This window comes from Micromys minutus (assembly GCF_963924665.1).
Source record: "Micromys minutus genome assembly, chromosome: 9".
Taxonomy (NCBI): domain Eukaryota; kingdom Metazoa; phylum Chordata; class Mammalia; order Rodentia; family Muridae; genus Micromys; species Micromys minutus.
This window is the reverse complement of record NC_137978.1, coordinates 48919241-48933583: the sequence shown is the minus strand read 5'-3', so window position 1 is coordinate 48933583 and position 14343 is coordinate 48919241. Positions and strand designations below refer to the sequence as shown.

The 14343-nt window shown below is 47.3% G+C and overlaps 1 protein-coding gene across 1 annotated transcript; it reads left to right on the top strand.

Annotated features, from left to right (window-relative positions):
• Positions 1 to 1221: 1221 nt before the first annotated feature.
• TMEM50A (transmembrane protein 50A) lies at positions 1222 to 13527 on the top strand. Its single transcript, XM_080921831.1, has 7 exons — positions 1222 to 1328; positions 3144 to 3248; positions 6222 to 6334; positions 7102 to 7169; positions 8541 to 8633; positions 11237 to 11297; positions 13087 to 13527. The coding sequence occupies exons 2-7, from the start codon at positions 3156 to 3158 to the stop codon at positions 13130 to 13132; spliced, it is 474 nt and encodes a 157-aa protein (XP_080777957.1). The 5' UTR covers positions 1222 to 1328; positions 3144 to 3155; the 3' UTR covers positions 13133 to 13527.
• Positions 13528 to 14343: the final 816 nt, after the last annotated feature.

Sequence of the window (14343 nt, the reverse complement as noted above, 5' to 3'; positions counted from 1 at the left end):
ACAGAACAAGTTCCAGGGAAACCAAGGCTACACAGAGAAGCCCTGTCTGGAAAAAACAAAGGCAGAAAAGATCTGTCTTTGAGCCTGGAGACATGGCTCAGTGGTAGAATGTGTACTTAGCATGGGGATGTCCAGAGTAGTAACATCCTCAACTGGGACTGGGACATACATAGAATTAAATAGATGCCCTCGTTTGAGACACACACACACACACACACACACTGGGTTGTGGGGACTGCCTAACCTTGACTCTCCTGCCAAGAGACATTAACCAGTCTTTAGCCAGTCACAATAAACCTTTCATCTCTAGGACTAAGAAATGTGACCATTTAAAAGAAGGTCATGGAGGGGCTGGAAAGATGGCTCAGTGATTAAGAGTACTGGTTCTTCTCTCCAGTGACTCAGGTTCCGTTCTCAACACCCACGCGGTAGCCCACAATGGCTGTAATTCCAATTCCAGGCACTGGTTCTGGCCTTTACTAGCACTATGCACAGTGCTGTGCAGATGTACAGGCAGGCAAAATACTTAACATATAAAAAATTTAAAAATTAAATAGGTTATGGGTCTAAGACCAGGGCTGAATAGTAGAGTCTTGGGTTCAGGTACAGCATTGGTTTGTGTGTGTGTGTATGTGTGTGTATTGTATAGTTTTAAATACTAATCAGCTAATTCCCCCTCCCAACAAAAGCTACATAGATTGCATGTATCAAAGGACAATGCAGGGGTCTGGAGAGATAATCCCTAGTGCCTAGTTCACCCACCCATCTTCTGTGCCACAGGCTCCTTCTGACTACTAGCCACCCACATGGACCTGGGATTACAGCTGGGCCAGTCCCAGTCCTATTAAAGTCGCCATCGGGCTGGAAAAATAGCTCAGCAGGTACTTGCTGCTAAATCAAATAACTTGAGTTTGATCCCGGCGACCCAGATGATGGAAAGAAAGAACTGACTCTTGGAGGTTGACCTGTCTGACCTGTACATAATGACAACAAAAATAAATAAGTTTAGCAACAACAAAAAAAACAACTAGTAAAGGTGGACTGTTGCCTCCCTTACACGGTCCCATCCCAGAAGACAGGCTCAACCCTAGTATTTCTGGAAAAGTGAGTCCAGGTACCCACAGACTTGACGATGCGGTGGGCGTGCCCCATAGTCTGCACCCTCGGGATCCGCCCTTCGCTTTCGATCCGCATGCGCACTGACTCGGGGGCGGACCCGCACGTCGACATCCGGGAGTCTGATTGCCTGTGGCTGTTTTGTTTTCTTGCAGAACTGGAGTAAACCGAGGCTTCCCTACGCGCCGCAACTCCCAGCTCCGGACTTGGATGTGAGTGCTGACGGGAGGGCGGAGCAGCGGGCCGGGCTCGAACTCGCGGCACTAGCCGCGCCCCAGCTCCTGGACGCCGCCACCGCGGCTGAGATCGCGAGTCCTGCGGGACCGCTTCCTGTATCGGGGACTCTTCCCCAGAACTACGGAGCTGGGCACAGTCATCCGACGGCGGAGCATCGGGGTCGGCCCACGCGTGACCGCGCCCTGTTCCTCCAGTCTGCAGGGCGGGTCTGCCTTTGAACATGTCAAGTAATTGTGCAGCGAAAAATTAACTCGGGTGGGGCCATTGGGTGAACGGACAATTACACATAGTGGGTTGCTTTTCTTTCCAATCATTAGATAAAAACGACTGTATCTTCAGACCCGAACTCATCACAAAAGTATATCAGTTTTTCCATTTAGCTCGTTTAGAGGCCGCTAAAGCTGAAGTCGCGTTCCTTAGGGAGTCATGTGAGATCTGGGGTGTTCACTGTGAGCGAGTTGTGTATACTTCAGGTTTTCCCATTATCTGTGAAATAAAGACGCATGATGTTTCTCGGGCTGGGTCTGCACAGTTCAGCTTGAAGGAGGAGGGATATATGTGATCTAAGACAAGTTTGGCTGGCCGTGGTAATTTGACAGCACACTGTTTTAAGTCTGAATTAATTTCAGGCCTACACTTTTTTTCTGGGGGATGTTGAAACAGCATCAGTAGCAGAGTTAGGTAGTAAATAAAGTAATAAGATGGGTGCCCTTTACATAGTAATGACATCCGTAGGCAGGCTTGGAGGAGGGGCAAATAATGTAGAAGAAACGAAATAGAAATAAAGCCCATAGTTCAGCTCTTTTGTCTTTCTTTAAGACTTATTTTATTACACATAAGTACACTGTGGCTGTCTTCAGACACACCAGAAGAGGGCATCAGATCTCATTACAGATGGTTGTGAGCCACCATGTGTTTGCTGGAAATTGAACTCAGGACCTCCGGAAGAGCTGTCAGTGCTCTTAACCACTGAGCCATCTCTCCAGCCCAGCGGTTCTTTTCTTAATCTGGGCATGAAAAACACATATTCAGGGTAAAATATGCAAGTTCCTAGGGGAACATTTTTTTATCCAAGACTATGCCTTTACCTTAAAACCAAGGATCGTCTTAGCAGAATCAAAGAGGAGCCTTAGTCCGGAACTTAAGCTTTAGAGAGCAGCTGTGGAGGGCCCCGCAGCATTGCACTCACTTAAAAGAGTGCTTAAATTAAGATTGGACTTGCAGTAATAAAATGTGACTTCTTTGAGGAGATCACTACATTTTTGTTAAGGTTAGGGTAATCACCTCCATTCATATTACGTAAATAATCTCTTATTTATTTAATATCCGAGTACTCTGCTATCTATATATCGGCAGGCCAGAAGAGGGCATCAGATCCCCTTACAGATGGCTGTGAGCCACCGAGTGGTGACTGGGAATTGAACTCAGGGCCTCTGGAAGAGCAGCCAAAGCTCTTAACCACTGTCTCTTAAGAGACACTAGTTTGAAACTCACTGTGTAGCTCTGGCTGGTCCTGTGACTGAGCACAGTCCTGTCTTAGATTGCAGGCAGGAGCCACCACACCAGTCCCAGCTAAATCTATGTCTTAAATTAAAAGTATGTACGTTCCATCCCCAGGACTCGGTCCCCACTAAAGAAACATCAGATATTCTGAAGAAATAAGTCGGGCTGATAAAGAGCGTTTGTACCTTGTGTTAGATTATTATTGAGCTGCTGTTTTACAGAAACACAGCCGGCTTTGAAGCAAAGAAACAGAAGGACCTTACTTAACCGTGTTGGCTTTGTTTTAGTGACCTGAAGAGATGTCTGGATTTCTAGAAGGCTCCAGGTGCTCGGAGTGCATGGACTGGGGGGAGAAGCGGAACACAATCGCTTCCATCGCGGCTGGCGTCCTAGTGAGTCCCTGCGACACCTCGGCCCTCTGTGTGTTGTTGTGTGGCCATATAGACGTTTTAGGTTGTGTGTGATGCTTTCAAATGTGTGCTCTCACAAAACAACTGACCACCAAATCTGTTTTACTCAGTAATGTTTTTCTGAGGTCTGTTAGTAGTGGGAGTGAGGTACTGGGGCCAGGTGTGCCGCAGCAGGCCTTTGATCCCAGCGCTCTAGAGGCACAGGGAGGTGGGTCTCTGAGGTTGAGGTCAGCCTGGTCTACACAGTGAGTTCCAGGACAGCCAGGGCAAATAGTGAGACCCTGTCTCAAACAAAGAAAAAGCAAGAAAGGGTTAAAGAGACAATCAGGTTTAAGACAGTCAGGGTAGATATTCCCATTTCTCCGGTTATCCAGAGTTCATTTTCCCTTAATCTCATAGAGAGAAGTATTAGGAAGCTCATGGGCTCAGTTTTTTTTGGATTGGTCTCCTACAGACCACGCTGGCTTCGAACTCAGCAGTATAGCCAACTCTTGAGCTCTTCATCGTCCTTCCTCTGCCTCGAAAGTGCTGGCTTCCAGGTGTGTGCCACCTTGAGCTGTAAAATACAGTGCTTGGAATGCGAAAGATAAGGCTGTCATACACTCCTCATGCTTCTGACGTCATGATTTAAGATCTCACTTGCTGCCTGTTCTCATCTTTGTTTTATCTTATTTTGTATTTTATTTTATGTGCATTGGTGTGAGGGTGTCAGATCCCTTGGAATAGGAGTTACCGACAGCTGGGAGCGGTCATACGGTTGCTCGGAATTGAACCTGGGTCATCTGGAAGGGCAGCCAGTGCTCTTAACAACTGAGCCACCTATCCTGATTTTCATCGTATTTTTTAAAAATTATCGTTCTTTTTCAAAGACACAACAAAATGCAGTATCACCTTAGGAACTCTCGTGTTTTGAGAAGCTTTAAATTTTAGTCTTTGAGTAAAATACCTTAAATGCAGCACTGGAGAGATGACTCAGAGGTTAGGCACATTGGCTGCTCTCACAGAGGACCCAAGTTCAGTTCCCAGCAACCACATGGCAGCTCACAACCCTCTGTAATCCGGCTTCCCTCGTTCTGATGCCCTCTCCTGACTCCGTGCACACCAGGCAAAAACGTGGTCCACAGACAGACACACGCAGGCAAAACATTCAGACATAAATATAAAATGAATATTTTTCTTTTTTAAATCTTGAACACAGGCTGGAGAGATGGCTCAGTGGTTAAAAGCACTGGCTGTTCTTCCAGAGGTCCTGAGTTCAATTCCCAGCGACCACATGGTGGTTCACAACCATCTGTAATGAGATCAGATGCCCTCTTATGGTATGTCTGACAGCTACAGTGCACTCATATAAATACATTTTTAAAAAAAAAATCTTGAACACACTAAAGGGGAGAGACATCTAGGCCACTACTTGTACTAGCCAATCAAAGCATCATTAGTAAGCATATAGATCTATCTATAACCGGGTAAAGACAATTTGAGGGTTTAAACAACTGGCTCCTTCACAGTAAGGGTGGGAAAGGGGGCTTCTTTCTTTCTTTCTTTCTTTCTTTCTTTCTTTTTTTTTGAGATTTATTTATTCATTATACATAAGTACACTGTAGCTGTTTTCAGACACACCAGAAGAAGGCATCAGATCTCATTACAGATGGTTGTGAGCCACCATGTGGTTGCTGGGAATTGAACTCAGGACCCCAAAAGAGCCGCCAGTGCTCTTAACCTAACCCCTGAATCATCTCTCCAGCCTGTGGGCTCCTTTCATATCCTTGTAAGTTACTGGTGGGAATTTGGTTGATGGCTTCTTGTTTGTGTGGTGCTGAAGATGGCAGCTAGGGCCTGCCCACACAGGCAATTGCTCAACCACCAAGCTACATCCATAGCACTTGGTACTGCCAACCGGTAGATTCTGGTTCAGGTGAGGTTTTTTTCTTAATGTAGAATTTTAATGTTTCTATTTGATATATCTTCTTTAACAAATAACCAGAAGAAAATTTAGTTAGGTAATACATAATTTCGTGTTCAAAATAAACTTAAAAATCATATATTAGAGGGGCCTGAGACCCAGGTTCAATTCTTAGCAACCACATGGCAGCTCACACCTGTCTGTAACTCTAGTTCTGGGAGATCTGACACCTTCACACTAATTCACATAAAATAAAAATCAGTAAAGTCAAAAAAAAGAAAAAAGAAATTCAGAATCATCAAATGGCAGTATTGTGATCATCAAAAGGAATGAGAATTGCAGACATGTTGTTTCATGACGCTGCCAAGATGTAGTTAATACTCTTCCCATGACCCATGCTACCACATCCAACATTAGCTGTCTAGAGCCCCATGGGAGAACAGCAGGCGTTCCCTCTGTCAGCTAAGATCTGAGGTTGACCTTGAACTCGGTGCAGTCACCTTGAGCCCTCTGAACACAGTAGTTGACAGGTGTGAACAAACAACCCCCCCCCTTCCTTCCCCTTCTCCATGAGGTGTCAGAACCTCTAGGTTAGTAAAGTCTATACTAGTGGGAGCAGGTTTTCTTTTATTAATGCTTATTTATATTTTTATGTGCATGGAAGTTTTGCCTGCCTGTATGATTGTACACCGTGTACATGTGAGTGCCCATGGAGGAAGGTGTTGGATCCTGTAGGACTGGGTTACCGATGGCTGTGAGCCACCATGTGGTTGCTGGAAATTTAACCCGGGTCCTCTGGAAGAGTGGTCAGTGCTCTGAACTGCTGAGTCATCTCTCCAGCCCTCTGGGTACCTAATATTTAATCAGCTGGTGAACGACCCACAAATCGAAAGCATGAAGCTTGGGGAACAACTGGGTGGGGGCAGCAGATTTGGAAATTCATTTGAAGGGGTTTCTTGGTTCAAACACCCTGCAGTATGTTTTATGCTATTGTACATGCTATTGCTGTTGGGTCTCGCAGACGTCACCTCATTTTGTCTGTCTGATTTTAGTTTTTCACAGGCTGGTGGATCATCATAGACGCGGCTGTAATGTACCCCAATATGGATCAATTCAACCATTCCTACCATGCCTGTGGTGTCATAGCAACCATAGCCTTCCTCATGTAAGTAACAGCAGTTACCCCACCTACCCAGAGAGTCATGAATAAAATTATCCTAGTCACAATTTAAAACTCTGGTAGGTAAGAAGGATCCCTGGGGATGGTGACACACTTGGAACCTGTACTCCCAGCACTTGGAACAGAGACAGGAAGATTGGCTGCAAGTTTCAGGCCAGCCTTGTCTACTTATGAAGTCCCATGACAGCCAAGGGACTTGGTCTCAAGAAATTATACAAAGGGTCTGGAGAGATGGCATGGTGGTTAAGAGCATCTATTGCTCTGGCAGAAGACCTGGGCTCAGCTCCCAGCGTCCTCAAGGTGGCTCATAACCTTCTGTAACTTCAGCTCCAGGGGTGGTGAGTTAGGGTCCTTAGCATGTGCAGTGAGTGCTCTTTACCCCTGAGCCGTCTCTCCATCCCTATCCTTAGCTTTTCACAAGCATTCAGATCACCTGAAAGATTTGTTAGAACTAGGCTTTCGAGCTCCGAGCTGGACACTCTGCTCCAGTAGGTTTAGGGTAAGTCCAAGAGTTTCCTAACAACTTGACAGGCAATGCCATTTTGCCCAGTTGCCATGACAACTGGAATTCTAGGGTGGGGCTCACTTGAAGGACTTCCTTGGGTGAGTCTAGTGGACCCATGGCTCAAAGCTCAGGAGGCCTCACCTTGAACTTGGGCGACCATAGCTTTTTTAGTTTAATAGTTTGATGCTATAGACGGATTCTTCTTGGAGGGTGATGCCCTGATTCCTGGCTTCTCCTCCTCCTACAGGATTAATGCCGTATCGAATGGACAAGTTCGAGGTGACAGTTACAGTGAAGGCTGTCTGGGCCAGACAGGTAAACAGGCGCTGACATCTTAACAGCTTTCTTCTCTGAACTTTGACTTCTACACGGGCTTCTTGGGTTCCAGCAAAGGACAGGGAGATGCTGGATTCCAAGGCATACGTCACAGCAGGCTGTGAGCACAAAACCCATCAGGCGTGAACGTCTGACCTCAGCAGTAGGTAGCCTTAAAGCGTCTGCAGCTGCCGCAGAGCGGGAGCTGTTCGAGCAGAGTCCTGTCACATTAAACTACCCTAGACATGATTGTCGGGTTTCACAGGCATATTTGGTTTTATTAGCATCTTTTCCTGTTTGTTTTCCTAGATAGGATCTTCCTACCAAGCCCTGGCTGGCCTGGGCCGGCCTCTGCTTCCCAAGAGCCAGGGTTATAGACGTGCACCACTACATGTTCACATTTTGAAATATTTCATAATCTTAGACCATTTTTTTTAACGTGTGTGGATACTTTGCCTGCATGTGTGCCACATGTGTGCCTGGTGACAGCAGAAGCCAGGAGAGGGTATTAGATCCTCACGTGGTGCTGGGAACCAACCTAGTCCTTGGGAAATGCAGCCTGTGTTCTTACCTGCTGAGCTGTCCCTCCTGCCCTGCCTCTAGTGACTTAAGAAGGCTCAAGGGATGGCACTCCTGGCCTCAAGTTTGCATAACAAGTATTTCCCTACAGAACCATCTCACTGCCCCTGGCTTTATCTGAGACTGGATCCCAGATAGCCCAGGCTAACTTCAAACATGGCCAAGGATGGCCTTGACTTGAAATAGATTATTCTGCTTCAAACCCCAAAGTGTGGGGACACAGGCATGTGCCACCTCCCCTAGCCCACTGGTTTTTGTATTTGCTTATTTTTGTGTGTATGTACGTATATTATGTCATGCCTATGAGTCCACGTGTGTACCGTAGGTGGTTTGTGGTTCTCTGAGACAAGATCTCTGTAGTATTTCCTGGCCTACACCTCACTGTGTAGCTTGGCCTGGCATTCCTTCTACACCAGCCCCCATATGTGAATGAGGTGGGGGTTATTAGTACGGATGCACATAGGCCGCTCACATGTCATGGTGCCCGTATGAAGGTCAGAGAACAGCTCCTTCTAGGTAGGTCTCTCTTGTTACCATTTGGGTCTCCGGGGAATCAAACTGGGGCATCTGGCTTGGCAGCAAGGGCCTCTACCTGATGGGTATTCACCAACCCTGGTCTTTTATTTTGAGGCAAGGTCTTAACACAAGCCAGCCTTGAACTTCAGACCTTCTTGCCTCTACCTTCAGTTGTTGGGATCACAGGCCTGGACAACACATTCAGCCCTGACTTTCCTTGGCATTAGTCAATAACTCTGTGGGTGGAGCAGCCGTGGTAACATTGTATCTTTTCAGGAGCCCGCATCTGGCTCTTCGTTGGCTTCATGTTGGCTTTCGGGTCCCTGATTGCATCCATGTGGATTCTCTTTGGAGGTTATGTTGCTAAGGGTAAGTATGCTTTTTACTTTCATCTCATACTGGGATTTTACATCCAAACTGCCTATTTTGGGATGAATTATATGTGTGTGTGTGTGTGTGTGTGTGTGTGTGTGTGTGTGTATGCATGTGTGTATGTATGTGTATGTATGTATGCATGTATGTATGTATGTATGTATGTGTATATATGTATATATATTGACCCGAAAGGAGAAGCTTAACAAGACAGGAGCAGCTGTGACCTGAGGAGATTTGTCTTGGTTCAGCCCAGACAGGCTTGTAGTTCAGGGCAGCCGGCCCCACAGCTCTGGCGTTGATAGAAGCAGAAGGGATGGATGGCTCGGGGGTGGGGGGGTGCTCACCTCGTGACAGCCAAAGAATAGAGAAGACCAATAAGAATGAGACAGAGTCAAGGTAGGCTGTCAGAGCATGTCCCCAGCAGCCCCACCCCACCTCCAGGGGGCCTGCTCACCCAGGGCCACTATTCTCAATGGTCTCAGAGTCCACCGTTGAGTTAGCTCATGGTTCGGTCAGAGCACTATATGTGTCATCAGGGGTGTGCAGTCAAGCTGTCCCTCAGACCGTCACATCATACACAGCATGTGCAGAGCTCTGACGTCCCAGGTTTTTTTTTTTTTTAATTAAGATGCTGAGCCTGTGGTGGTGGTGCACACTTTTATTTTCGGCACTCAGGAGGCAGGGGCAGGCGGAGCTCCGAGTCAAGGCCAGCCTGGTCTATTGAGTCAGTTCAAGGACAGCCAGGGCTACACAGAGAGACCCCTTCTGTCTTAATAACCTGAAAGAAGAAAGAACAAGGGAAAAAGAATCCTGTTACATTTGGGGCAAGCACCTCCCATTGACAGTATGCTTTGGTTTGGTTTGGTTTTTTCCAGACAGGGTTTCTCTGTGTAGCTTTGGCTGTCCTGGAACTCACTCTGTAGACCAGGCTGGCCGCAAACTCACAGGGATCTGCCTGTTCCTGCCTCCTGAGTGCCGGGATTAAAGGTATGACTCACCACAGCCTGGCCGAGGGTTTGCTTTTATTTTGGCGAAACACTTCTGGTGTGTAGCCCTGCCCTCAAATTCCCATCAAACCCAATGCCTCTCTCAGAGTTCCAAATACTGGGATTATAGATTCACTACCACACCCGGGGTAAACTTTTGCCATGTAGCCTAGAGTGGCCGGGAATTAGGGATTCCCCGTCTCCACCTCCTGAGTGCTGAGGTTACATGGGTTGGCCACATTGTCCTGGTTTGGTCTACATTTATCCAGTTACAGCCTCCTTGGTAATAAATACAGTGTTAATCTGTTTTTATATGGCTAACAGTTGCATGTATTTATTGTGTAAGACCAATTTAAGGCCAGAGCTGGAAAAGGCCTTGCGTCCCTGGCTGAAATTCCAACTTGAGGGAGCCTAGAAAAATGGGAAACATATTTAGTATTCCAGATAAAATAGACCACAGCTATCACAGAAAAAAACATAGTGCTGGTACTTGGCTAAGCCTGGACTGGCCTAGTCTGATTTGGTTGGTTGGTTGGTTGGTTGGTTGGTTGGTTGGTTGGTTGGTTTTGTTACTGTTGTCGTGAGACTAGGCCTCACTCTGTAGACCAGGCTAACCTCACAGAGATTTGCCTGCCTCTGCCTCCCAAGTGCTGAGACTAATGAGTGAGCCAGTATACCTGGGGGTGGTGACATTTGTTAGTAGAGATAATGGGAGACCTAGACAAAAACCTCAGGCTGTTTGGGTTGAGAAAACGCTGTCATCTGAGCCTCCGCGCTCTGAGTCATCAGTTAGCAAGTGCTCCTGACAGCCTGGGGCAGAGACACAACAAGGAGACCCCAGCTCTGTGCTCAGAGTTCCTGCTGGGACTGCAGTGTCTCAGCTGAGGTAACTGTGTCCTTCCAGATGTGGAGGCCAGTCAAGGAAGGCGCCTTTTGGCCCCTGAGCATCTAGTCCAGGGCACAGTGTATTCTGTGTCTACCCACCTCACAGCCACCTCCTAGCATCTCTATGGCTGTCAGCAGCCCACAGTCTTCCCCACGCTCCTGAAAGGACTTCCTAGCAGGTTTCCTGCCTCTCCTTTGCTTTCAGTGAGATCCCTTAGGCAGGTGAGCGCCAGTCCCATTCCTGACCTGCTTGCCAAGCCCTGCAAGACTTTCCCTCACCTCCTGGCTCTTCCTTCTCATACCCATCGGCCATTCTTCAACTGCTCCAGCTACTCCTACCTCAGGGCCTTTGTCCTCTGATCTGCTTGTCCCCTGGCACACGCCTGCTCCTGGTCTGCCTTTCCTGTCTCCAGGCCCTGAGCTCTGTCTTCTCCCCTGGTTGTTCCAGCAGCAGACAGCTCTGCTCTCTGAGGGCCAGACAATTGTCGGTTCTGTTCCCCAGCACCTTCTACACTGTTCCTCCAGGTACAGGGTGCATTGCCTCCGGAAATAGCATTACCTGGACAGAGGGAGCTGTCATTTACTGAAGCCAGTGCTGTGTGCCATGTATTTACCCGTCACGGCTGCCAGAATGGTCCGTTAGAGTAGGCAAGGAAGCCTGTGTCTGCTGGGCTGTCTGGACCTAACTGTTTAGAGATCTCAAACCTCTAAATATTACAATTACAGAAAAGGCCATAGTGTATCCTGGAATTGCTGTATTTTTCCAGAATGCCTTCATCTTTTTTGGGTAAGTTCTGATTTTCATTCTTTACTATACGTGTGTGCCTGTGTGTGTGTGTGTGTGTGTGTGTGTGTGCGCCTTAGTTTTGTTTTGAAGACAGTGTCACTGTTAACCTAGACTAGTTTTGAACTCACGACTTCTCCCACTTCAGCGTCTTGAACTCTGATCACAGCTAAGTGTGCACCACCATACCTTATACTTGTGAATATTTGTTTCTGTGTGTGTGTATGTGTGTGTCTGTGTGTGTGTTTTAAAGGAAGGAGTTGCTCTCTGTATCAAAGGCTGGACTCAGACAGTTCTTCAGCTTCCTGAGTGTAAGTGAGTGTAAGTGGATGGGACTACAAGTGTGTGTGTGTGTGTGTGTCTGCACTCCCAGGTCTGGCAGGACTTTTTTCCCCTTGTGTATTCACTACCAGGGACCTCATCCCTTGGCTCCTTGGCATTTGAATTCTGTGGTACTGTTTCTTCACCCAAGACACCTTGGTTATTCTCCCACCAACCCTGTTCTTCCATCTTGGTCGGGATCACTGTGATAAAACACCAGTAGGGAGGGAAGGGTTTATTCCACTACACTTCCACATCAGTTGATCATCAAAGGAAGCCAGGGCAGGAACCTCGAGGCAGGAGCTGATGCAGAGGCTATGAGGAGTGCTGCTTACTGGCTTGCTCCCCAAGGCTTGCTCAATCTGGTTTCTTATAGAACCCAGGACCACAGGCCCAGGGATGGCCCCACCCAAAATGAACTAGTCCCTCCCCAATCAATCACTAATTAAGAAAATGCCCTACAGGCCTGCTTACAACCCAATTTTTATAGGGAGGCATTTTCTTAACCGAAGCTCTGTCCTCTCTGATGACTTCGCTTGTGTTTGAGAAACCAGCTGTCTCATCCCCTCGTCTGCTTATTCCTCAAAGCCCGTTTCAAATATCACTGTCCTTTGGTTCCTTTTTTGGAGTTTGTTAATATTATTGAAGTTGTGTGTGTCAGTGAGTGTGCATATGTGCACACATGCTGCTGCACAGGGACAACTTTTAACAATTGGTTCACTCTTTCCACAGATTTTCAGGGTTCACAGCAAGCGCTTTACCTGTGGTGCCACGGCCCTGCTCTTGTCTGAATCGTTTCAAACGAATTCAGAAACTAACAGCGGGGCATAGTGCTTTGTGCTTAGAACCTCAGCACCAGAAGGCAGAGGCAGACAGATTAGCATAAGGTCAAGGGTAGCATGGTTTATATCTAGGTACCTTGCCAGCCCAGGATACGAAGTAAGACCCCTATCTCCTCAAAACAAACAAACAAAAAAAAAAAAAATCGAAGTCATTCAAGGAGAATGTTTGTGTTTTGGACCTCCTTGGTGTTTGGTCTGTGTGCCCGTCACCAGCTGCAGTATGTGACAGGGGTGATCAGATGCCAGCAGGTTGACACTGTGTCTTACTTGTCCGTATGGGCCCTGCACCCCAAGACAACCCAGAAGATGTGTGGATGGGGATGTAGTTGCAGCTCAGCGCTAGCGTGCCTACCCCCAGGCCTTGGGTTCCACCCCCGACTTACCCCCCAAAAGACTTGTCAAATAAAGTTCCCAAACACTGGCTGACTTTCAGAAGCCTCAGCGGTAAGAGCCCGGGTCTGGGGACGGTGACAGTAAAAAGCAGTCAAACATTATGACCAATTCGTGACTCTCGGACAGTCGGTGTGTGTGGATCTCGGGTGCTTTTCCTACAGCTGTCACTTGCTTCCTACCGTTCTAGAAGTTCCCCAACCCAGGCAGTCAGGTTGTGCTTCTTGCTCTATCCACAGGGGGCTGGTTTTCAAGTTTGGCCGTACGGAGGACTTATGGCAGTGAAGACCCCGCTTCTGCAGGACAGCCGGCCTGAGTGGAATTTGTTTCCCCTGCTCACTCAGTCTTTTGTAATACCGTTTTCTATACTTCTGAGTATAATCTCAGCTTAAAATTGTATAATGCTAGAATCACTAGAACTCCTATGTAAACTACAACAGCCCAGTGTGGCATGAGCCCCATCAGCTTCTACCACAGGAAAGGACACTGCTGGTGGGAGTCACTGGTCACTCTGTCTGCTTCTATCATGGTCTGAAGAGATGGTTGTGGAGAAATGGTGAAGCCTTTGGAGTACGGATTTGCTCCGGGGTCCACAGTGTTTACTAACGCAGCCTCTCCCTTGTCCGGTGTTGAATAACATGTAAACATTTTCTTGGTATTAAAAAACTATTTGGTGGTCAGAGTTTTTTCTCATTATACTTTGTATTTGGTTTATATGGTTCTACCAGAAAATCTGCATCTTCCTTTTCACCTAAATGGCCTAAGAAAACCTGGGACCACAGTTCACAAAAAAAAAAAAAAAAAAAAAAAAGTGGTTCAAACCGGGCAAAGTGAAGACCTTCACATCTCCATGCTCACCATAAGAACACCTGTCCTGTCCAGACTGCTGTCTGAGAGAGGGCACTGTAGGTTAAGGAGTGACGTAGCATCCTGGAAGTATAATGGTGGACTTGGTAGGCGTGGCAAGAAGAGCTGTACACGGTCAGTGGCCCAAACTTTTTGCTCACGTATTTTAAAAACAGTACTACTGTGGAACTGAAGGGTCTGGATGTAGATCCTTCAGTGGTTGGAGATTTCTAGAACCGAGGTCCTGAGATGCCTGACCTGCACACTGGCTCCTCAGCCGATGGAGATGCTCCTTACTGAGAAGGAACAAACTTCCTGAGGCCAGCAGACGAGGCTGTGTAGAGAACACCAGCCCGGAAGAGAGCAGACGAAATAAAATATAACCAAAGGTAAAAGAAACTGGCCAACATTTCTGTGTGAGTGGTGCTTCGGGGCCTCCAAGAGAAAGGGGGAGTGTGCTAGAGAAGCCCCGGCTACCGCCAGGCTCTTCAAGAGCAGGAACATGTGACCACTTGGCCATGAATGAAAAGAGGAAAGGGCACAGACCTGACAGTATATGGGGCAGCAATTTCTAGGACTCGAGAGTCTGACTTGGGTGATAATTTGTTTTGACGATGGCTTGGGTTCTGTGTTTCCTTTCACCTCTGAAC